Genomic DNA, 23058 nt, shown 5'->3' with positions numbered 1-23058 from the left:
TACTGTGATGCTGCAGAGATTTTATTTCCCAATGCAAGCTGACACTCCAAGCCCAGCCTGGTTGTTCTGGTGATGATGGAGTTCTAGATGGAGCTCCGCTCAGCCTGTTCAACGCTTTATGGGAGACCCAGCAGCCCAGTGGTTCTGATGTAGCATTACAGAGTTAAGGAGGGTTTTTTGACCTTCCAGTACGGGGTCAGGAGGCTGCCCACCGACTCCTGGACCTGCTTCAAGGCAGAGGGATAGTGAGGGCCCACGCAGTCAAATTCTGTATACTTGCTGTAGAGGTAGGATGGAACTAGAGATCCCTCTTCACTGCCTTCCGGCGTGGACTGAACTCAAGGGTCTGGCATGAGATTGCTGTCCCTGACGAGTAGGACAGTCTGGATGACCTGATTAATCTGGCTATTCGAGTTGATGAGCAGGTAACCCTGTGGTGCAGGGAAAGAATGTCTTAAGCCTCCTAGGCACCATCTGATCACCGTCCTTCCTCACCCTCCCTCTCATTCCCAGTCCACAGAGGAGCCCGTGCAAGTGGGGGGGCTTGTACCTATCTCAGAAGGAACGGGATTGGCACAGGAGAACAGGCTCCTGCCTCTGTTGTGGTGATCCAGGACAATTCCAGGCTTCATGTCCCAAGTGTCCAGTTAAAGAGAACACCCGTCAGCAGGGAGGGGAATCCTGACGGGTCAGTTCTCTCTGCAGTCAGCTTCCCCTCATTGTGTTAAGCTCACAACTTCCTTGCCGTGGAGGTCTCAGACCCATGAACTTAAGGTATTTATCGACTCCTGTGCAGCTGGGAATCTCATGGACATCTCTCAAAGATGAGGAGTTCAGACTCAGGAATTAAGATAAAAGATCAATGTCAAGGCCCTGGGCACCAGCCAGATCCACCTTTCCACCAAATCCTGTCAACTTATGCTGGAAGGCAACTATTATGAAGAAATCTCCTTCTATCTGGTTGATTCGTCTGAAGTGCTACTGGTGCTTGGTCTACCCTGGTTATCCTAACATAACCCATGGATCTATTGGTCTCTGAAAGCACTCCAAGAATGGGGACTGGCATGCCTGTCTACCTGTCTGGGTCCAGCTCAAGCTCCGTTCCATGAATCCCCACCTGTTTCAGCTAAGGATGTGGACTTGTCTGGGATTCTGGCTGAATACGCGGATCTTCTTGAGATCTTTAGTAAAAGGAAGGCCACCTCCTTGCCTCCACACCAGCCATACGACTGCACTATAGACCTCCTACCGGGCATTAGTTCTCTCCAGGCTGGCTCTTTTCCCCTCTCTCACCCTGAAATGGTGGCCATGGGGTTTATCCATCCATCAATCTCATCAGCAGGAGCAGGCTTCTATTTAGTAAGCAAGAAAAATGACAAGCTCCATTCCTGCATTGATTATCAGCCCCCGAACAACATCACTGTGAAGAACCGCTACCCTTTTCCCCTGTTGGCATCTGCATTCTAACATCTCCAGGGAACAACCATATTTTCCAAAACTGATTTGTACAATGCTTACAGTCTGGTTCGTATGAGAGAAGGGGATGAGTGGAAGACAGCTTTCAACACCTTCTTTGGCCACTATGAGTACTTTGTGAGCCCTTTGGTCTGACCAAAGAAAATTATCGCTGTTTTCCAGGCCTTAGCGATGTGCTCAGGGAGATGTTGAACCAGTTTGTGTTTGTGTATTTAGATGACATCCTAATCTATTCCTGCTCTCATCAGGAACACGTCCAGCATGTCCAGAGGATTCTCAGATGGGTCCTCGAAAATAACCTATACGCCAAGCCCGAGAAATGTGAGTTCCATAGAGAACAGGGGTTGTTTTTGGGCTATATACATACTCTATCCAGTGTTCAAATGGACCCTAGTAAAGTTCAGGCTGTTGCCGAGGGGCCCAAACCATCTACAGTCAAACAGGTATAGTGCCTCATGGGGTTTGCGAACTTTTATCGCTGTTTCATCCGGAATTTCGGCTCTACCGCGGTTCCATAAATGCATTCATCAGGAGGACCTCTGCAGGGTTCCATCAGGCAGAAAATGTCGAACAAGCATTCTTGGAGTTCGGGTGACATTTCGCCACTGCCCTATTGCTGCAACACCCTGACCGATCAAGGCCATTCATTGTGGAGGTGGATGCATCTGATGTCAGCATTGGAGCTGTCCTCTCTCAGTGCTCTTCTGCGGATAGCTGGCTGCACCTTTGTGCCTTTCTTTCACATTGCTTGGCTTCAGCCAAGGGTAATTATGGTGTTGGGAACAGGGGTTTCTGGCTGTCAAGAAGGCCCTGGAGGAATGGCAATACTGGTTGGAGGGCGCAGAGCATCCATTCTTGGTTTGGACAGATCGTAGGAAACTTTTCTACATTCAGGATGCAGAGTGACTCAACTCCCGTTGAGCTCATTGGGCTCTCTTCTTCACCCGGTTTAACTACATCCTTACCTTTCATCCGGGCAGCAAGAATTCCAAAGCTGATGCTTGCTCCCGGCAGTTCGATGGATCAGAGCACAATGCTGATCCGGAGCCCATTCTTCCTTGCTCGTGTTTTGCTGCTCAAGTGACCTGGGGAATGCAGGCAGAGGTGAATACAGTCGGACCCATGCCCGGGTGGGGGACCTCCCACCTGGCTGTTTGTCCCTGCTGCAGTGTGCTCCAAAGTGTTGGAATGGGGTCACTCCTCTCATCTGGCTGGACATCCGGGAGTTCAATGGACCCAGGAGTTCATAAAGAGATAATTTTGGTGGCTATCTATGTCCCAGGATGTCCATGCCTTTGTATCTACCTGTCCCACCTGCACTCAGAACAAGCGGTCATGCCAGCGTACTGTGGGTCTGCTATGTCCGCTGCCTGTGCCCCACCACCCCGGGTACCACCTCTTGGTGGATTTCATTATTGGGCTGCCACCATCTAATGGAAACACTATCATTCTGGTCATTGTGGATCAATTTTCCAAGGCTGCCCACTTTTGGATGGCTGAGCTTTGGCCAGCCTCTGCTCTGTTTTCCACCCCCGATCCAATGGCCAGACTGAGAGAGTGAACCAGGAGTTGCAGACAACCCTGCACTGCCTAGCCTCTTCCAACCCCACGTCCTGGAGCTCCCAACTGGTTTGGGCAGAGATCACCCACAATAATCTTCAGTCGTTCTCCATTGTAGCATTCGTTAAGACTTGAGCAATGTTACGCTGCATGTTTGCATTCAGCCTTGGCTGAGAAAGTAGACTGTTGAGTTGATTGATGCTGAAGACTAGCAGTATTCTTGTTATAGTGAGATATTCCTTTCTGCCGTGGTGTTGGCATCTAGTTTTCCATATTAGTTAATGACCCTGTTTGGCATAGCATTTATTGTTTTCTTTTTCCTTAAAATCCTGTTTGCATTAAAATCTATGATCTATCAATCCGCGTCAGCGTCTCCCTCTTTCTCTCTCCGCATTTGGGCCATATTGGAATGCAGTGACACCTTTAACTGGTGGGAACCAGTTTGGAAGCTATGGAATAGTTAATTCAGACTTAAAAAAAATGTATCTGTTCAATTACTTCTTCTTACATTTTTTTTTCTATTCATTAATTTCACATTAATATTTGAATGATATTAATTGCTTTTAAATGCTTCAGAATATCATGCAAAGTGTCTGTGTGGATTTGGACCACTGCAGGGAAACTAAGATTCCCAAGGGTAAACAGCTTTGGGCTCCCAGTCTCCACCCAACCCTCAGCCAGCACCCAATCCTTGTCCCTGGAGCGGTGGTCCTTTTTCCCTCATGTCCAACCAGCTGCACTTTGCACAAAGATTGAATGGCTTTTCAGGGTCTTAACTGCAAGTCAAATCTTCCCCCAACTAAGATCATCATTAACACCCCGCTCCATTGACCAGCTGGTGCCATGGTCCTGACTGAATAGCAACAGACATCTGAGTTTTGGCACTTCAACTCCCCAGAGTATGGTTAGCTGTCACTGTCCCTTTAAGACTCACACTGCTAATTATTGCCTGCCACATTCCTTCATGGAAAACTGTATTTAAAGGCCTTGTGCTGAACACTTAGTGCTTTGATTTAGAATGTATGTCTAGTGCACATTCTGGAGCAGAGGGTGGTGGTAATGCACCATTAAGCTGGATGCCAACCGCCGTAAAACAAGATACAGACACTTAGTGCTTTACCTGAAACAGGAGTGACAGGGTTTGGGGTGGTAATACCAGCAAAAGAAATTGGAATCAGCAGAAGAACATCTAATAAGTTAGGGGTGTTTACAGTGGAGATGCTGGTAGTGTTGGTTGCGTTGCAATGGGTGCAGAAAGCCAGACAAGCCAAAGCATTGATATGTTCAGATTCATCCTCAGTTCTAGCAAGCTTAAGGTCTTTTCACACAAACAGTCGGCAAGATGTACTTTATGAAGTCCCTCAGTTAGTTACAAGAATTGCAAATCAGGGAGGTCAGGTAAAATTTCTATGGGTTCCAGCACATGTAGGGGTGAAGGGGAATGAGAGGGTGGATGAGTTGGCAAAGAGGGCGTTAAAGAAAGAAAATATGGAAATGCACATTAGTATCAGTAAAGCAGAGGTTAAGTGTGTAATCTGGGAAAAAGTCAACCGAATGTGGCAAGAAAGATGGGACAGGGAGGGGAAAGGGAGGCATTTATATCAAATACGAAAGAGTGTTGCAGTTACTAGAGTAGGTAATGGAAACAGAAGAGAGGAAATTGTGTGGACTAGGTTAAGGCTGGGGCATTGTGCATTAAACAAAACATTGAAAATGATAGGGAAACACCAGACAGGATTGTGTGAGGAATGTCAGGAAGAGGAGTCAGTAGAACATGTAGTTTTGTGTTGCAGGAAGTATGGGATACAGAGAGAGATGATGAGAAATAAATTAAGGGAGTTGGGTGTGCAGGAATTCACATTAAAAGGGTTGCTGGGCATGGGTGAGAGAGCACAAGTCCGGGTATTTTTAGCGTTTTTAAGGGGTACAGGGGTTTTTTATAGAATATGACGAATAAACAGGAATAGGATACTAGGATGGTCAAAGATGGGAGGGTGAAATGTAGGTTTGTGTATATATATATATATATATATATGTGTGTGTGTGTGTATATATATGTATGTGTGTGTGTGTGTGCGCGTGCGCGCGATTGGGTGAAGGGATTTAGAATGTATGTCTAGTGCACATTCCGGAGCAGAGGGTGGCGGTAATGCACCATTAAGCTGGATGCCAACCGCCGTAAAACCAGATACAGACAGACAGACACTTAGTGCTTTGGGGGTGAAGGGGAATGAGAGGGTGGATGAGTTGGCAAAGAGGGTGTTAAAGAAAGAAAATATGGAAATGCACATTAGTATCAGTAAAGCAGAGGTTAAGTGTGTAATCTGGGAAAAAGTCAACCGAATGTGGCAAGAACGATGGGACAGGGAGGGGAAAGGGAGGCATTTATATCAAATACAAAAGAGTGTTGCAGGTACTAGGGTAGGTAATGGAAACAGGAAAGAGGAAACTGTGTGGACTAGGTTAAGGCTGGGGCTTTGTGCATTAAACAAAACATTGAAAATGATAGGGAAACACCAGACAGGATTGTGTGAGGAATGTCAGGAAGAGGAGTCAGTAGAACATGTAGTTTTGTGTCGCAGGAAGTATGGGATACAGAGAGAGATGATGAGAAATAAATTAAGGGAGTTGGGGGTGCAGGAATTCAGATTAAAAGGGTTGCTGGGCATGGGTGAGAGAGCACAAGTCTGGGTATTTTTAGCATTTTTAAGGGGCACAGAGGTTTTTTATAGGATATGATGGATAAACAGGAATAGGGTACTAGGATGGTCAAAGATGGGAGGGTAAAGTGTAGGTTTGTGTGTGTGTGTGTGTGTGTGTGTGTGTGTGTGATTGGGTGAAGGGATTTAGAATGTATGTCTAGTGCACATTCTGGAGCAGAGGGTGGCAGTAATGCACCATTAAACTGGATGCCAACCGCCGTAAAACAAGACACAGACAGACAGACACTTAGTGCTTAACTATAGGAGTTCTATTTCTAGTGTCACTGTTTGTGTTGTCTTGTTGAGTCACCATCCATGGCTCTCTTGTTACATCTGGGTGCATACAAGCCTGTTGGTTTGAATACCTCTGACTGTTCTAAGTCAGGGGTAATGTTTGGCCAGGAACAATGAAGGTTGTTTTAGCACTGGTAAGTTGAGCTGGATTTACACATTCATGTTTTCAAATAAGTTGGAGATAGATATTTGGTTTGTTGAGCAACATTCATAGAATGTAGGAGGTCAGGCAGCATCTATGAAGGGAAATGAACATTTAATGATAGGGGCTGAGACCCTTTGCCAGGCCTGGAAAGGGGCAGAAGCTGGAATAAGATGGGAAGAAGGGGAGCACCATGTGATAGGTGAATCCAGGTGAAGGGAATGGTAGATTGGAGGGGACAGAGGCCACGAAAGGGAATGAACTAAGTAGATGGAAGGTGATAGGTGGAAGAGTGAAGGGCTGAAGAAATCTGATTGGAGGGGACCAGTAGACCATGGAATGAGGGGAAGAAAGTGGGGAACCAGAGGGATGTGGTGAGCAGGTTGTGAGGGTGGGGGATGGAAATGGAAGGGGTGAGAGGTCCTTAATAATGAGGGAAACAAGGTGGTGGAGTTACCATAAGCTGGAGGAATCAGTCCACTGAGGCTATGCAGATATATTAGTCTTGTTGCTCTAATAGTTACCCAGCAATCTCTTGCGTGCTACCCTGATTCACCCACTATCCACCTACCAATTAGCAAGTCCTCGTAACAGGTAGAAACCAAAGTGCCAGGGTGTAAGCCATGTAGTCACAGGCAGAATGTACACCCTTCACTCAGAAAACTCAGGAGGTCAGGATCAAATTGGAGGAGTTGGAGCTGTGGGGCAGCAGCACCACCTACTGCTCTACTTCGCTGCCTATTCCACAACAGTTCCCCAAAGACATGGGTTCAGTGCAGCCAAACCTCAACTTAGTGCTACCTCGCAACTTCAGAGTTTCCTTGTTCATGTGTCTGTAAAGTGGATTAATGTCAGCAAACAGGACAATGTAGTTGAGAACCTCAGCTTTTTATGTTGATAAAGCTTTGGAAGTACCAGGGGTACGAATTGGCAATCTGTTGAGGTGGTTAGAAGCACAGTTTACCTCAAAGATGCTACTTGCTTCTTCCATTTTAGTTCATCCAGGCTCACAACACACACAAAATGCTGGTGGAACGCAGCAGGCCAGGCAGCATCTATTGGAAGAGGTACAGTCGACGTTTTGGGCCGAGTCCCTTCGTCAAGACTAACAACACACAGTCGTGTATCGTGTGGATGTTCACCCCCAAGCCTCACTATGTGGCAGGAAAAGCTCAAAGTACAAAGTAAATGTATGTCACCACATATGACCCTGAGATTCATTTTCTTGCAGGCATACTCAATATATCCATAGTAGAATAGAATCAATGAAAGACTGTACTGACTTGGGCGTTCAACCAATGTACAAAAGACAACAAACTGTACAAATACAAAAATAAAGAAATGATAGATAAATAAACAATATCAAGAACATGAGAAGAAGATTCCTTGAAAGTAAGTCCCTAGGTTGTGGGAACATTACAGTGACGTTATCTCTTTTGGTTCACGAGCCTGATAGTTGAGGGGTAATAACTGTTCCTAAATCTGGTGGGCTGTATCCTGAGGCTCCTGTACCACCTTCCTAATGGCAGCAGTGAGAACAGGACATGTCATGGGAGCTGGGGGTCTCTGACGATGGATGCTGCTTTCCTGCAACAACCCTTCATGTAGATTTGTATATATGAACTACCTGCAAGCATTTAACTCACCTGGTCAATTCCAAGTATTCTGAAGTGATGCACCTCCTTAATGAGTGAATTTTGACAGCCATCTGTGGAAAAAAGTAAAATTGATTTCTAACTTTTGATTCATTAAGAGAATTGATTAATAGCAAAGAAGCTAAAAAGAAACTAAATGGCCCTTTTTCCATACCTAACTGTACAAGATATGATCAATTAGAATTAGGATACTGCACTTTACTGATGTTTTGCTGGCTAATGGAATTGCTAGGAATAGCCAAAAATGGAAATGCTGGAAATCCAAAAGATAAACAGATAATACTGGAGATGTTCAACAGATCTGGTAGCATCCCTGGAGCAAGAAACAGAGCTAGCATTCAAATCTATAGTCTTAACAGAACTGGGATATATAGAATCTTTTCTGCATGCTTTAAGCTGCAGAAAAGAAACTTAAGAACATAAGAAATAGGAGCAGGAGTAGGAGTAGGCCACCTGGCCTGTTGAGCTGCTCCGCCATTCAATAAGATTATGGCTGTTGTGGCCATGGTCTCATCTCCATATATCTGCCTTTTTCCTATAACCCTTAATTCCCCTAAAAATCTATCCAACCTTGTCTTAAATATACTTTCTGAGGTAGCCTCCATTGCTTCATTGGGCAGAGAATTCCACAGATTCACCACTCTCTGGGAAAAGCAGTTCCTCCTCATCTCCGTCCTAAATCTACTCCCCGAATCTTGAGACTATGTGTCCTAGTTCAAGTCTCACCTACCAGTGGAAACAACTTTCCTGCCTCTATCTTATCTATCCTTTCATAATTTTATGTTTCTATAAGATCTCTCATTCTTCAGAATTCCAGTGAGTACAGTCCCAGGCAACTCAATCTCTCCTTATAGTGTAACCCCATCACCTCTAGAATCAACCTGGTGAACCTCCTCTGCACGACCTCCAAAGCCAGTATATCCTTCCTCAGGTAAGGAGACCAGAACTGCACACAGTACTCCAGGTGCGGCCTCACCAGTACCCTGTACAGTTGCAGCATAATCTCCTTGCTCTTAAATTCAATCCCTCTAGCAATGAAGGCCAGCATTCTATTTGCTGCCTTGATAGCCTGCTGCACCTGCAAACCAACCTTTTGTGATTCATGCACAAGCACTCCCGTCCCTCTGCACAGCAGCATGCTGCAATTTTTTATCTTTTAAATAATAATTTTTTTTACCATTTGAAAAAGGGATGAAGCAGAGCAATATTGGTGATAGGGTGGCAATGAAGAGAAACCGAATGACACAATTGGTGGTGATGCCAGCTGAGAGTGGCTTGTTAATCACAGACGATCTGTCGCTATAATTTCTGCCAGCTTCAATGTGACGCCACTTTCATTGATGTTTTCCTTTCAGCATTGTGAGATGACTATTCCCTCCTGGTTCAATCTCCAACACCTCTCCTTTCCTCAGTATCTACCCTTGCACACACAGGTGATAGAAAACCAGTTCTTTAACCATTCCCTTCTCGATATCCAGAGACACAAACTGCCCTACAGCGTGAAGCAATGATTCATATCGGCTTCTTTCATTTGAGTGTGTTGCATTTAGTACTCATGCTGTGGTTTCCTCTACACCAGGGGTTCCCTGCTTGGGGTCCACGGACCCCTCGGTTAATGGTGGGGTCCACGGCTTAAAAAAGGTTCGGAACCCCTGCTCTGCACTAAGGCAGTGATATGCAGGTTAGGTATTTGACTTGCAGAACACCTTCTTTTAGTCTGCAAGACTGACCCTGCATTTTCACTTGCCTACCATTTAGATCCACTATTCCATTCTAATTGCACACTTTCTCTCACTCCTCGGTCTGTAACTTCCTTCGGTGTGTCAACAACACCCGATACAGCCTTGAGAATCAGCACTTCACCTTCGCACTGGCACAGTATAATCTTATGAATTCAACAATCTCAACAAATTCATGACTACTACTTTCTTAAGTTATATTTCCAGTTTGTCACAGTACTGATGAAAGGTAATTGAAATATTAACTCCCTATCTCTCTCTACGCATGCTGTCTGACCTGCCGAGTATTTCCCAAAATTGCTTTTATTCAATCTAATTTTTACTTTTCAGTCTCACTAGACTCTAAATGATCAGTTTCAATGCCTGCACATTCAATTAAGGGTGTGATCCCTCCCTTCAGAAATACACTTGCATTATCAACTTTGTCTCAGAGCAGCTCCTTTACACTTTTCAAACATTAGGTGTTGGGTGAACAACCATTTCTCAGGTGAGCTATCTTCAGTCTCATCATCCATGCCCATTAGACGGTCTAATGTGACGATGTTAATCAATGATTGCTCAGATAATGAAGCATTTCATGCCTGCATGCTGCAAGTGCTGGACCAATTCCAGACTTGAGATGATAAATGTCAACTAACCTTTGTGCCGCAGGAGTACCAAGTGCTATCCATTTCCAAATGGCAGCTCACACTGAGGTAATGCTATTCCTGTGACTAACACCCTATTGATCATCATTCACCACAGACTGTACCTACCAGACAGACTCACAGCTAGCCACCCTATTGCGAATGACTGAGTTGAAGGTCCAAAGTAATTCCACAATGTACAGGGCACAAGTCAGAATTGTGATGGAGTTCTCTCCACTTTCCTGGATAGGGAGGGTTCCATGGGAAGCTTCACACCGTATGGGACAGAGCAGCCAATCGAGCAGCTTAAGCATTCACTCTCTACACTGCTGGCTTCACCCTGTACCATCTACAAGCTGCACTCCAGCAACATACCAGGAGCGTCCAAACCTCATTTACTGCCAAAAACGACAACACCAACAGGCACTAGGAAGCACTGCCATCTGCAAGTAGCCCTCCGAGTTATAATCATGCCTGTCCTTTGTCTTCATTAGGTAAAATTCTGGCCACTACCTCCCTAAGAGCGCTGTGAAAGCATCAGATACAGTGGTTTAAAAGGAAGCCGACCATCATCTCCTAAAAGACAATGGCCACATTCTGCACAGAAATTAAAAGAAATAAGATGCCTGGATCTGGATTACACAAGTGCTATTTTCTACACCTGTATTTGACTTATTCTCTGAAGACAGTTGTCAGAATAATTTTACAATTCGTAACTTCCCTCATGAATTTCAACTGTCCCTATCTACATGTTTGTGAATCTAACCATATAAAATACCAATGTTAGGCCTGAGCAACACCCCCTTTTCCCCTGAACTAGCCCTTTTCACCTGCTCCCATTCCTTCAACCAGTTCGTTATTTCTTTCCCAGACTTCACCCTAAGAACCCATGGCTTAAACTTTAGACAGTAGTATTCCATGTGATCATCTGCTGTTTTTGAGTTTCAGGAAGATCATGTGGTAGGCTTCTGGTAAGCTAATTGAGATGAACTGGCCAAAGTTCCTAAGAAGGCATGAGGACATCATGAATCATGCCAATTGCTCTTGACTACATTTTCGCATAATAGAAATCTTGAAATTAACTCCTCCCCATTATATGTGAAATAATTTATTCTCTCAGAACATTATGAATATCTGGAATTCTCAACCCCAGAGAGATGTGGAGGTTGAATTGCTGAATATAGTTAAGAAGGCGACTGACAGATCTTTGTTCTGAGGTTTGGAGAACAAACAGGAAGGTGGGGCTGAATAGGAACAGACATGATCTTACGGGATGGCAGAAATGATTCAAGGGAACATGTGGCTCTTATTTCTTCTTATATTTTTTCATGATTTGGGAATGCTGAGCTGAGAATGATATTTTTGCTTCTTGGTTTGTAAACAGGAATGGCTTTAGACTGTTTCTCATCAGTCCAGCCCTCTTCAGTGATCCCTTTGGAATCTGTATTAAGTGTCTCAGTACTGAAGAAAACATGCCAATCAACTTGGCGCTACATTTGTTTTAAATAGTCATCACATTTACTTCCATTTAATTTTTAATGAACATTATAGCATTGGCTTTCTGCTGTTGAAATCTTCATCCATGCTTTTGCCTGTTCCAAAATCTAGTACGCATTGCTGCCCTGTCCCCCTTGTCCAGCAGGTGTCTGATCTTAAAATTTTCATTTGGGCTCAGGTGCTCCATGACCACAATAACCTCCACCCTCCCTCCCTCCATTGCTAATTCATTGTTCCTCTGACACAGTCCTCCTGGAATCTCTGATTTCCTTCAACCTAGCAGTAAACCCATCCACTGCTTCGCCCTTAAACCCTGAAATTCCCCCTCAAGGGTTTATTGTACTTTTAGCTCTCTCTTTCTTAAAGCACTCTTTATAAACTACCTCCTGGTCACTTGTATTAATGTTTCCATACATGGTTTGATGGATGAAAATCCACTTAAGTGTTGGGAGATATTCTACTATGTTTCATTAGGTACTGGGTGGCAGGGCAGAGATTCGTCTCCACCAAAGGAGGTGTAAGGTGCTTCTTCCCTCCGCTGGCCTGCAGGACACCTTTAGGCAAGGTGTAGCACCTGCCTAGCCCCTCAATCTGGGTCATATGAAGCCATCGGAGCAGTTGGTGGATGGTCGTATGAGCAACTGGTGCGGAGCACAAGTCCTAGTTATGTGACCACTGACGCCAGGCAGACACCCTCTGAAGAGTATTGGTAACAGCTAGGGTCCCCCTCCTTGTAAAGACTCTGCCAAGAAGAAGGCAATGGTAAACCAGTTCTGCAGAAAAATTTGCCAAGAACAATCATGGTCATGGAAAGACCATGATTGTCCACATCATACGACATGGCACATAATGAACGAGCGATTATTAGGTATTGGTCCTCCCCAGGTTTTGGATGGTTCTGTTCCTGTAAACGGTTCACCATCCGGACAGACTGCAAGTCAAAAATGTGGTCTCAAACTGAGTTCCCAGATGGCAGAAGATGCCTGAAGCCCCGCTGTAAATAAATTGGGTATCTGTAAACTGTGGAGCACTGCTATATTCTTGCAAGTTGCAATTGGGCTTTTGCTATTTTTGCAAAGCCTGTTGTTTTTGTTTTCCCCAAGGAACATTTTGGTCTATTGTCAGCTTTTCATTGATCCTCAGTTTGAGATTTTAAGTTCTCATCTTTTTATTGACTGCGCTGCTATTGTGGTTTGGAAATTGTATCTCTGTATGGTATTTCACCACTTGTGGTTGTGCATTTTCCCCTGAGTTTCACTTTGGCCACCTGATCACCCAAGCAGTATGTTCTTATCTTTGTCTCAGTGACTAATGGGTGTACAACACAGCATGAAACATCCATCATCGCCGATCAGTCTGTTTGCCTTTTCTCAGTGTTCATTGCTATCCTTTGGAGTCAGCCATGGTTCAGATATTCTCAGGCAGTGCAACCAGTTTCTTTCCAAATTGAAACATTCATATAGCATTTGCAGGTGATTACATCCGTAACAAGTAGCTCCCTTCAGAAATGCATGCATAAAGGAGATGAGAAAATTATGTTAAAAATAGTGCATTTTGCAAGATTAAAATCACAAATTAATTTGGGTCTACTTTTCTATAGAAATGAAGTGGAATACTTTGAAAGGTCAGGAGCAGCATACTTTTGAACAAGTGCTATATTCCTAATTAACTACATAATATGACATGTTAAGCTGGGAGAGGAAGCAGCTCCCACTGAGGTCAAAGGACCAAATGACAGCACAATTAAAATAATTAAACCAGATCCTACAGGGCTGGAGACAGTGACTTTCCCTCAATTGCACATCTGATTTCCCCATTGCCACGATGTCCAAACAAAATTATGAATCAGTTAGACCATGGTAATATGAGGACGGTTCTGCAAACACAAACATCACTCCATGCCAGCTGCTTTACTGGGGTGACTGGATTTGCCAGGTGGACTGATACAAGTCACTCTCATGGATATTCTGCAGACACTGGAAATCTGGAGCAACACACAATAAGCTGGAGGAACTTAGTGGGTCAGGCAGCATCTATGGAGTGAAATGAACAGCTGAAGTTCAAAAAGAGGGGAGATAGCCGGTGTGGCGGGGAAAGGCTGGATCATGAGCTGGCTGCAGATGGGTGGATCCAGGTGAGGTAAGGGAAGGGGAGAATGGAAGTGATGTAAGAAGATGAGAGGTGATTGGTAGAAGTACCAAAGGGCTGAAGAAGGTGCAATCTGATAGGAGAGGACAGTGGACCATGGAACAAAGGGAAAGAGGGATGGGGGGGGTGGAGCTGGTGAGAGGAATATGTGGGTGATATAGACAGATTGAGAGGGAGGGGAGAGGAAAGAGTTAGACTGAGGGAGGAATGCTGGCATTAAGACTGATCTCTCTAATTTCCTGTCCCCTTTTTTCCCCTATCCCACCAGTCCCCATTATCCTATTTCTTACCCCCTCCCCTCTGCCCATCACTCACATACTGTACTCTTATTTCTAGTTCCCCTCCCCACCTCCTTCACTTTATTCTCTGATCCACTATCCTAATTCCATCTTCAGCTTTTTGCCACATCCATCTATCACCTCCCAGCTGCTATAATTCCCAGTCTCACCCCTCCCTCACCTGTCACTCCCCCTACCTGGATCCACCTTATCATCCACTGTCTCTTGTTTCACCTCTTTCCCCCCACCTTTGTATGTTGTCTATTCCCTTCTTTCTTTCCAGAATTGACGGTGGGTCTCAATCTGAAATACTGACTGCCTACTTCCCTCAGTAGATGCGGCCTGATGCACCGAGCTCCTCTAGCTTTTCGTTTGTTAATCAAGTCATTGACACACTCCCTCCGTGGGTATCTGCATGTGCGCTAGATGCCAAGGCAAATGCACTGAGAGTGGGGAGCATTGCAGAAGTTAAGGGACTTCTGTTGCGCTTGGAAACTTTTTCCTACTGCTTCAGAAAAGAAAATGCATTGTTATCTAAAGCCAGGTGCCAAAGGTATGTTCTTTAACGAGTAGAAATGTTGGGAGGCAACCCAAATTTGAACATACAGGTATACCTGAGTTCGACACCTATGTACTTCTCCTGGCTCCATATTCAGATGTTTGCTGTGTCAGTAAAGTACTATAACAACTGAAAATCTATAAGGGTCCTGTACCCTATCAGATCATCAGCGAGAATATGGTGAGTGCGCCCGTGGTTGATCAATTGCACGGTGAATCGACTAGGTCTCCTACCTGCGGCAGGCGCTCTCCTTTGTGCATGGGCTTTTGAGTGTGCATGTCTTTCACTTTGGCAGGCCCGGTTTGTAGCTCCACACTGTTAGTTACTGAGCATGTACTATTATAACATTACTAACATGACTCAGTACAAATGTTTAATACTACATGGTTGCAGCTTTAAAAAATGCTAGTTAGGCCACATCTGGAAAACTGCATACACTCTGTTTGCCCCATTATAGAAAGAATGTCAAGGCCTTGGAGAGGGTGCAGAAGAGGATTATGAGGAAGCTGTCTGAATTAGAGGGCATGTTCGATAATGAGAGGTTGGACAACTTGGGCTGTTTTCTCTGGAGTGGCGGAGGCTGGAGGAGATCTGATAGAAGTTTATAAGATTATGAAAGGCATACATAGAGAAGACAGACCATATTTTTTCCCAAAGTTGAAATACCAGAGGACATGGATTTATGGTGAGAGGGAGTAAGTTCAAAGGAAATGAGAGTGGCAAGTTTTTTCACACAGAGAGTGGGGTTGCCTGGAATGTGCTGCCTGGAGTGATGATAGAGGTAGATACATTAGGGACTTGTAAGAGATGTTTAGATAGACACATGAATGTGAAGAAAATGGAAGGATATGAACATTGTGTAGGCAGAAGAAATTAGTTTCGTTGACCATCTGATTACTATTTTAATGGGTTCGGCACAACATTGTGGGCGAAAGGGTCTGTCCGTGTGCTGTACTGTTCCTTGTTCTATGTTCTAGGTTCCGTTGTCGTTCTTGCTCCGCAAAATACATAACATTTTAGTGATGACGACCAAAACAAGAATGGCTGCTCCACCATTTAGGACTGTAGCTATGGCAAAGTTGATCCCCGGAACCTGGCTGCTATGGAAGAAGACCACCTTGGATGACATTGAATTCCTGTCAACCTCACCCACAGCAAAGCTGGAGGAACTAATGAAACTCAAGCTGCTTCACAATCACTTGAGAGAACTCGGCAGAAAGATTTTGATGCTCAGCAACTACAGAACAAGTATGAACTGACAGACTCGCTTGAGCTTGGGACAATGTTTGGGGGATGCAGGACAATACCTTTAGGCCACCCTTTAGGGTTTCACAGTGGCGACAGACCCCCAACAAGAGCATAGAAAATTTCATTTCAAGACTGACCCTAGCGGTGCAGCAAAGCAAGTCCAAATAATAAAAATTCCCCCAAGAAAAATTCAAAGAGGCAATACCTATCCAAGCATTAATAGTTGGAGTCCAAGATGGGAGGACACAGGAGAGCCTCCAATCCAAAATACATGATTTGTCCTGAGACAAAGCATGCTCTACAGGCAACAGTCAAGAGAGACCTTGCATAGATTCAGCCACCGTTATCACCGCTGATTCAGGCAGTGCGGAGCAAGAGCCCCTTTCCGAAAATGTTAGTGTTTGCCAGTGGATACCGACCCACAGCCCACAGTCTCCACAGAGATCATGGAAACCTCCCTAAAGATGCCATCGCTACAGGGAAATTCATGCCCGATGGTCTGATTGCAAGCGAACATTCTGCCGGTTCTGTTAGAAGGTGGGGCACCTTGAGAAGGTGGACTTTGCTAAACAACGTAACATGAGAAAACTGCAGAATTTGACCATCACCCGCTCAAAGAGACAGCCAGAGCGAAGAAGTGAGCACTGTTTTCCAAACTAAGTGACATGGATCACCAAAACCAGCCTCACAGTGGACAGGCAGATCGTGAAATTTGAGCTGGATACCGTCACCTTGATAAGTGAACTATCCTCACATCAGGTTCCAAAATGACAACGGCTGAATTTGATGTTCTGCAGCTACACTGGGGATTGTGTGGGCATGCATGAAAGTCTTTACTTATGGCAGAAGTGGTCACCAAGGGAAGGGGTCCCCAACCTTTTTTGCACTGCAGACCAGTTTAATATTGACAATATTCTTGCGGACTGGGGGGGAGGGGGGGTAGGGTTGCCAAGAGTAGTAGTCAAATACGTTGTGTTTACCCCGAGAAAGGCTACCATGACCATGAAGCCTTGCGTGGGCACCGTGCGCATACGTGTATGTGGCGATTTTTTTCTCCACAAATCGTTTTTGGTGATTCTGTTTGGCGGGGGGGGGGGGGGTTTGTTAATCACGACCGGAATATAGGTGATAAGTAGCTAATACACTCAATTTCATTTCTAAAAGGGTTTATCTAACAAATTTAATATTAAACACACTGCGCATGTTTTCCTCGAATGAATATAGTGATAAGTCAATTATCAGAAGAGGACAGGGGAGCTTGAAGTAAGTGTTGAACGAACTTCCAGTAGGAGTGGTAGAGGCAGGTTCGATATTATCATTTAAAGAAAAATTGAATAGTTATACGGACAGGAAAGGAATGGAGGGTTATGGGCTGAGTGCAGGTCGATGGGACTAGGTGAGAGTAGCGTTCGGCACGGACTAGAAGGGCCGAGATCGCCTGTTTCCGTGCTGTAATTGTTATATGGTTATATAAGTCACTTATAAGTCAATAGCATCATAACATTTTAAGTAACGTTTGGATATTAAACACACAGCACATATTTTCCCCGTATGAACATATAAAATCATTGCAACACACCAATATCGCTGCATCAGTGGGAGCCCTGGGCTTGTTTCCCTGCAACAAGACGGTGCCATCGAGGGGTGATGGGAGACAGCGATACTCGAAGGGTGTTCTTTGTGTCCAGTGTATTCCGCAATTTAGTTTTGGTTGCATTCATTGCAGAGATATGTTGAAAATGGAAGCAACGTTTTCAGTCCTTTCGTGGCTACCTCAGGATATTCAGCTTTAACTTTGATCCAGAATGGCGGCAGACATGTTATGTCAAACATATTTTCCAGCCCGCTATCATTTGAAAGCTCGAGGAGTTGATCTTCTTCCCGCACTGACATGGATGACGCGCGGGTAATGACCTCGCATGCGTTCACGCTCAACAGTGCATGACAGGGAATGAGGAAAGGTGCAGCTGACTCATATCGCCAAATCATATCGTTTCCTTGCAGCCCGGTAGCGCATGCTTTGCGGCCCGGTACCGGTCCGCGGCCCGGTGGTTGGGGACCGCTGACCAAGGGGACCAGCTCCAGTTACCTGTACATGTGGTCAGGGGAGTCCAGTCGCCTAAGTTGCTGGGCAGAAATTGGATTAAAAAGATGCCATCAATGCTGTCCTGTATCCACTGTATTGGGGGGAAACCCCGCATTGAATTCTTTACTACAAAAGCACCAGTGGGTTTTCCAAGATAATGCTTTGGGTCAATACACTGTTTCGGCAGTTAAGTTCAAGTGTAAGGATGGGTGATGAATAACATCGGCAGTTGAAGCCTCTGCTCTGCGCCCAAAAAGCCAGCAATGTGGATAGGGGGATGGAGGGTGTCTGTGCACTGTCCTAGGTCAGTGGTTGTCTGTGCGAGTAGGAGACAAGGAGGTAGAAGGTACTGTCGGTCAGCGTGTTTGGTATTCGGGGTCCTGCAAGTGGCAAGACCGGGCGTGGATCGGAAATTCAGAAGTTGTTGCCTGATTACCAGAGCTTATAGACTAGAGGTCCGGGGTCCTGTCCTGGAGTTGTAGAACTGTCCATGTGTAAGTTGTTGGAGGGAGGAAAAGGGGGTTGTTTTGTTGAGTTCTATGTTTTTCTGGTTCCTGAAGTTGCCATAGCTGGGGTGGTAGTGGGGATAGGCTCCCATCACCTATAAAGCGCTCCAAATAGTGTGTGTCTCTAACAGCCTCTGACAACCAAGTCCAACTCTTGGCCTTCATGTGTGGCTTGGCTACTAGGCCCGGTGGAACTGTTTCTACTGACAAGAGAAGAGGCAAAGGCGGACCACTGGCGCCTCAAAACTAGTTGCTTCGGGCAGGTGGGGCTCGTCAGCCTTGGACGGCAGCCTGCCGAGGAGAAGGAAAACTCTGATTTTAAACCTTTGCTGCCTTGCGGCCATACCCACCCATGGGAAAGGCTTCAGGAGTAAATACCGAGGAAGAAATCCAGAGCCGGGGTCCCTAAGGCAGTTTGATGTTGTTTACAACTTCACTCTGGCAACCTCTGCGACGACACTCGTGCCAAGCTGTGTCGGCACTTGCCCTTCCCTTGGACTACATCAGTGACATGGAGAGGAAGATCCCGCTGTGCGGGCAACAGCTGGTTCTTCAAATCTTCCCACCCTGGAGAGGACACAGTCCACCAGAGGCGCAAACCCACAATTCCCTGGGATTGACAGCTACATACTACTATGTTGTTCTGCCGAACATTGTGGACATGCTATGTTGGTGCCAGAATGTGTGGCGACCATTTGCAGGCTAGCTCCAGCACATCCATTTTAATGCAAACAATGCATTTCTCACTGTATGTTTAGGTGCATATGTGATACATATATCTGAATCTGACTCTGATTTTGAGACCCAGACTACCTACAACAGGCAACTCATAGCACTGGGAAAATATGACCTCTCCCCACTCTCCACTTTCTGCAGATCTTTACGTCTCCCCCACTCTCCGCTTTCCACAGGGATTGCACCCCCTGTGATTCCCTTGTCCATTTGTCGCTCCCCACTAATCTCCCTCCTGGCACATATCCCGGCAAGCAGAAGAAGTGAATGCTACACCTGCCCATTCACCTCCGCCCTCACCTCCGTTCAGGACCCCAAACAGTCCTTTCAGGTGAGGCCACACGCGCCCTGCAAACCTGCTGGGATTATCTACACTATCTGGAGACTTGACATAGATTGGGATATCGTTTTGTCAAGGGACTTTGCTCCATCTACAAAAAGCAGAATTTCTGGTGGCCAACCATTTTAACCATAATAAGGCCACTCTCAGGTTGGACGAGCAACACCTTATATTCTGTCTCAGTAGCTTCTAGTCTGACGGCGTGAAAATCGATTTCTCCCACTTCCAGAAATTTTCCCCCTTTCCCATTCCCGCTTCATCAATTCCCCGATCTCGCCCCTCTTACCTCTTCCCTTATCCTCAGTTTCCTATCACTTCTACCAGTGGCTCTTCTCCTTCCCTTTCTCCCATGGTCGACTCTCCTATCAGGTTTCTTCTTCTCAAGCCTTTTCTATCTATCAACTCCCAGCTTACTACTTCATCCACCTTTCCCCCACCTTCTTATTCTGGCTTCTTCCCCTTTCCTTCCAGTCCTGCTGAGGGGTCTCAGCTCAAAACATCACCTGTTTATTCATTTCCATAGATGCCCCTACACTTGTTGTGTTCCTCCAGTATTTTGTGTATGTTGTTCTGGATTTCAAGCATCTGCAGTATCTCTTGTGTTTAAAAATGCTACCAACACTGTTCTGCAAAATCCTCACAGATGACTGTACGTATAAGAATTCCCAAGTTGGCCTTACTGCAGATGACTGCAGAAACAGAATGGAAGCAAGTTCTCCTCAGTCTAAGGGTTCTGCTTAGGAAGGAGAAGAAGGAGAACTTCTTTAGACTAATAAAGAATGTTGAACTTGCTGATAGTCTCTCAAGTAAAATCAATATCTACGGGTTACATAAAAGATGCACTGAGCCAAGGCATGGCCAATGGTCACCAAATGAATAGGAAGAACAATGGTGTACCCCTTCTAATTTAATACCTTGACCACTCATAACCTGCAGCTTTAGTATAGTTCATCACTAAAACCAAAATGTTACTAAAAATGACTTGGAATTTGAGTCAATTCTTCTGACAGATAATGTGTGGGTTTGACGCTATTCTGATACGTTCAGTCGTGAAACCTTATGATTTGCTGCCAGTCAGAAGCACAGACTGGACACAGCCAGCAAGACAAAGCCTGCAACATCATATTTATCCCATATGAGTAAACTGCCAGTCAACAAGGTAGCAGCCGCGGGTCAATGGTTGGTAGCTTCAAGCCAAGTGCACTCTCTAAATAAGATATAGTTCTGAATGTGAACAAAACAAAAGAGATGGTTGTTGACTTCAGGAGGACACGGAGTGACCACTCTCCGCTGAACGTTGACGACTCCTCCATAGAGATCGTTAAGAGCACCATATTTCTTGGTGTTTGCCTGGTGGAGAATCTCACCTGGTCCCTTAACAGCAGCTCCATAGCAAAGAAGGCCCAGCAGCGTCTCTACTTTCTGCAAAGGCTAAGAAAAGTCCATTTCCCACCCCCATCCTCACCACATTCTACAGAGGTTGTATTGAGAGCATCGTGAGCAGCTGCGTCACTGCCTGGTTCAGAAATTGCACCATTTTGGATTGCAAGACCCTGTAGCGGAGAGTGAGGTCAGCTGAGAAGATCATCGGGGTCTCTCTTCCCACCATTAGAGACATTTACACCACACGCTGCATCCGTAAAGCAAACAGCATTATGAAGGACACCACACACCCCTCATACGAATTCCTCTCCCTCCTGCCATCTGGCAAAAAGCACCGAAGCATTCGGGCTCTCACGACCAGACTGTGTAGCAGTTTCTTCCCCCAAGTCATCAGACTCCTCAATACCCAGAGCCTGGACTGACACCAACCCACTGCCCTCTACTGTGCCTATTGTCTTGTTTATTATTTACTGTAACGCCTGCACTGTTTTGTGCACTTTATGCAGTCCTGGGTAGGTCCGTAGTCTAGCGTAGTTTTGTGTTGTTTTTTATTAACGTAGTTCAGTGTAGTTTTTGTATTGTTCATGTAGCACCATGGTCCTGAAAAACGTTGTCTCATTTTTACTGTGTACTGTACCAGCAGTTATGGTCGAAATGACAATAAAAAGTGACTTGACGACTTGAAATAAAGGAAAGGGGAAGATGCCAGAATGAAAAGAAGTGGTGAAGGGAAAGAGGCTAGCTGGAAGCTGATAGGTGAATCCAAGTATGTGACAGAGGTCAAGTGCCTTCCTTCTCAGTCCTGAAGAAGGGTCTCGGCCCAAAACATCGACTGTTAATTGATGCCCATAGATGCTGCCTGACCTGCTGAGCAGTTTGTGTGTGTTGCTACGGATTTCCAGCAGTTGCAGACTTTCTCGTGTTTATACTCAATGAAATTCATGTTATTCCCACTATCCCAGTCAGATGATATTATTTTAGGCTACAGAGAATTCTTTCTCTCTCTCTGCAAACCAATTAGGCTGCTCTTATTTGGCAGTTCTGCTGGCACTCTCCTTCTGCACTTTTCAGTTCATGGTGGCACATTCAACCAGAGCTTTTTTAATGGAATGGCTGATCCCACAAAGAATGAGACCTTCAGAATCTCAGTCATCAACTGGTGCATTTGCTATTAGACAAAATAAGAGTCATCATCAGCATTATGTGCTGTGTTGTATGACGTGGGTGATCATGGTCTCATGACCATGATTGTTCTTGGCAAATTTTTCCACAGAAGTGGTTTGCCACTACCTTCTTCTGGACTGTGTTTACAAGACAGGTGACCCCAGCCATTATCAGTACTCTTCAGAGATTGTCTGCCTGGCGTCATGGTTGCATAACTAGGATTTGTGAAATGCACCAGCTGCTCATACGGCCATTCACCACCTGCTCCCATGGCTTCATGCGACCATGAACCGGTGAGCGGGGGCCTAAGCAGATACTACACCTTGCCCAAGGGTGACCTGCAGGCTAACAGATGGAAGGAGCGTCTTACAGCTCTTTTGCTAGAGATGTATGTCCACCCCGCCAGACCGGAAGTAGGATGAGAATAATTGAGTTTGGAGTGGAAATAATGATATGGATAGGATCAAGAAAGCAGTGTGTCTGAATAGTAATACTCAGTTAAATCCAATGCCTCCTCTCCTCATTAAATGCCATACTCACAACATCTCCTCTTTCCCCATGATGAAGCTGACTAATTTTACAAGTTTCATAATGCCTCCTCTTCACCACCATCTAATTTGTTTCCTTTCTTTGATTTCCTATTAACTCCTTCTTGCCATTGCTATTCATTCCCCCTTAAGTGGCATTTGTTCCCCATCTTTCACCCCTGTTTACAATCCTCTTGCCATCCAGTTACTAATTCACCAGGTTACCTCTGTTGCTGAAGCTTGGGATTCTGGCTGCCGTTGTAGTCAGGATGTAACTTATGATTAAAAGTCCACGATAAAGCCTACACCAATCAGATTATCTTTATCCTTTGAGTAGCATTGCACCTCTGCCTTCTCCTCTTTACTGGAGGATGGTAATATAACCATATGTCTACA

General features: G+C 45.2%; 1 protein-coding gene across 2 annotated transcripts in view; it reads right to left on the bottom strand.

The window, feature by feature from the left end:
* The window catches only part of prkn (parkin RBR E3 ubiquitin protein ligase), a 1192578-nt gene that overhangs the window by 244798 nt on the left and 924722 nt on the right, over nucleotides 1-23058 (bottom strand). For both annotated transcript variants that reach the window (XM_063056415.1, XM_063056416.1), the window contains exon 9: nucleotides 7821-7882. In XM_063056415.1, the coding sequence (XP_062912485.1) occupies nucleotides 7821-7882 (62 nt within the window). The remainder of the gene's footprint in view (nucleotides 1-7820; nucleotides 7883-23058) is intronic.

Source organism: Mobula hypostoma, chromosome 8 (assembly GCF_963921235.1).
Source record: "Mobula hypostoma chromosome 8, sMobHyp1.1, whole genome shotgun sequence".
NCBI lineage: Eukaryota > Metazoa > Chordata > Chondrichthyes > Myliobatiformes > Myliobatidae > Mobula > Mobula hypostoma.
Note: the sequence above shows the minus strand (reverse complement) of the source record. Positions and strands in the feature narration are given on the sequence as shown.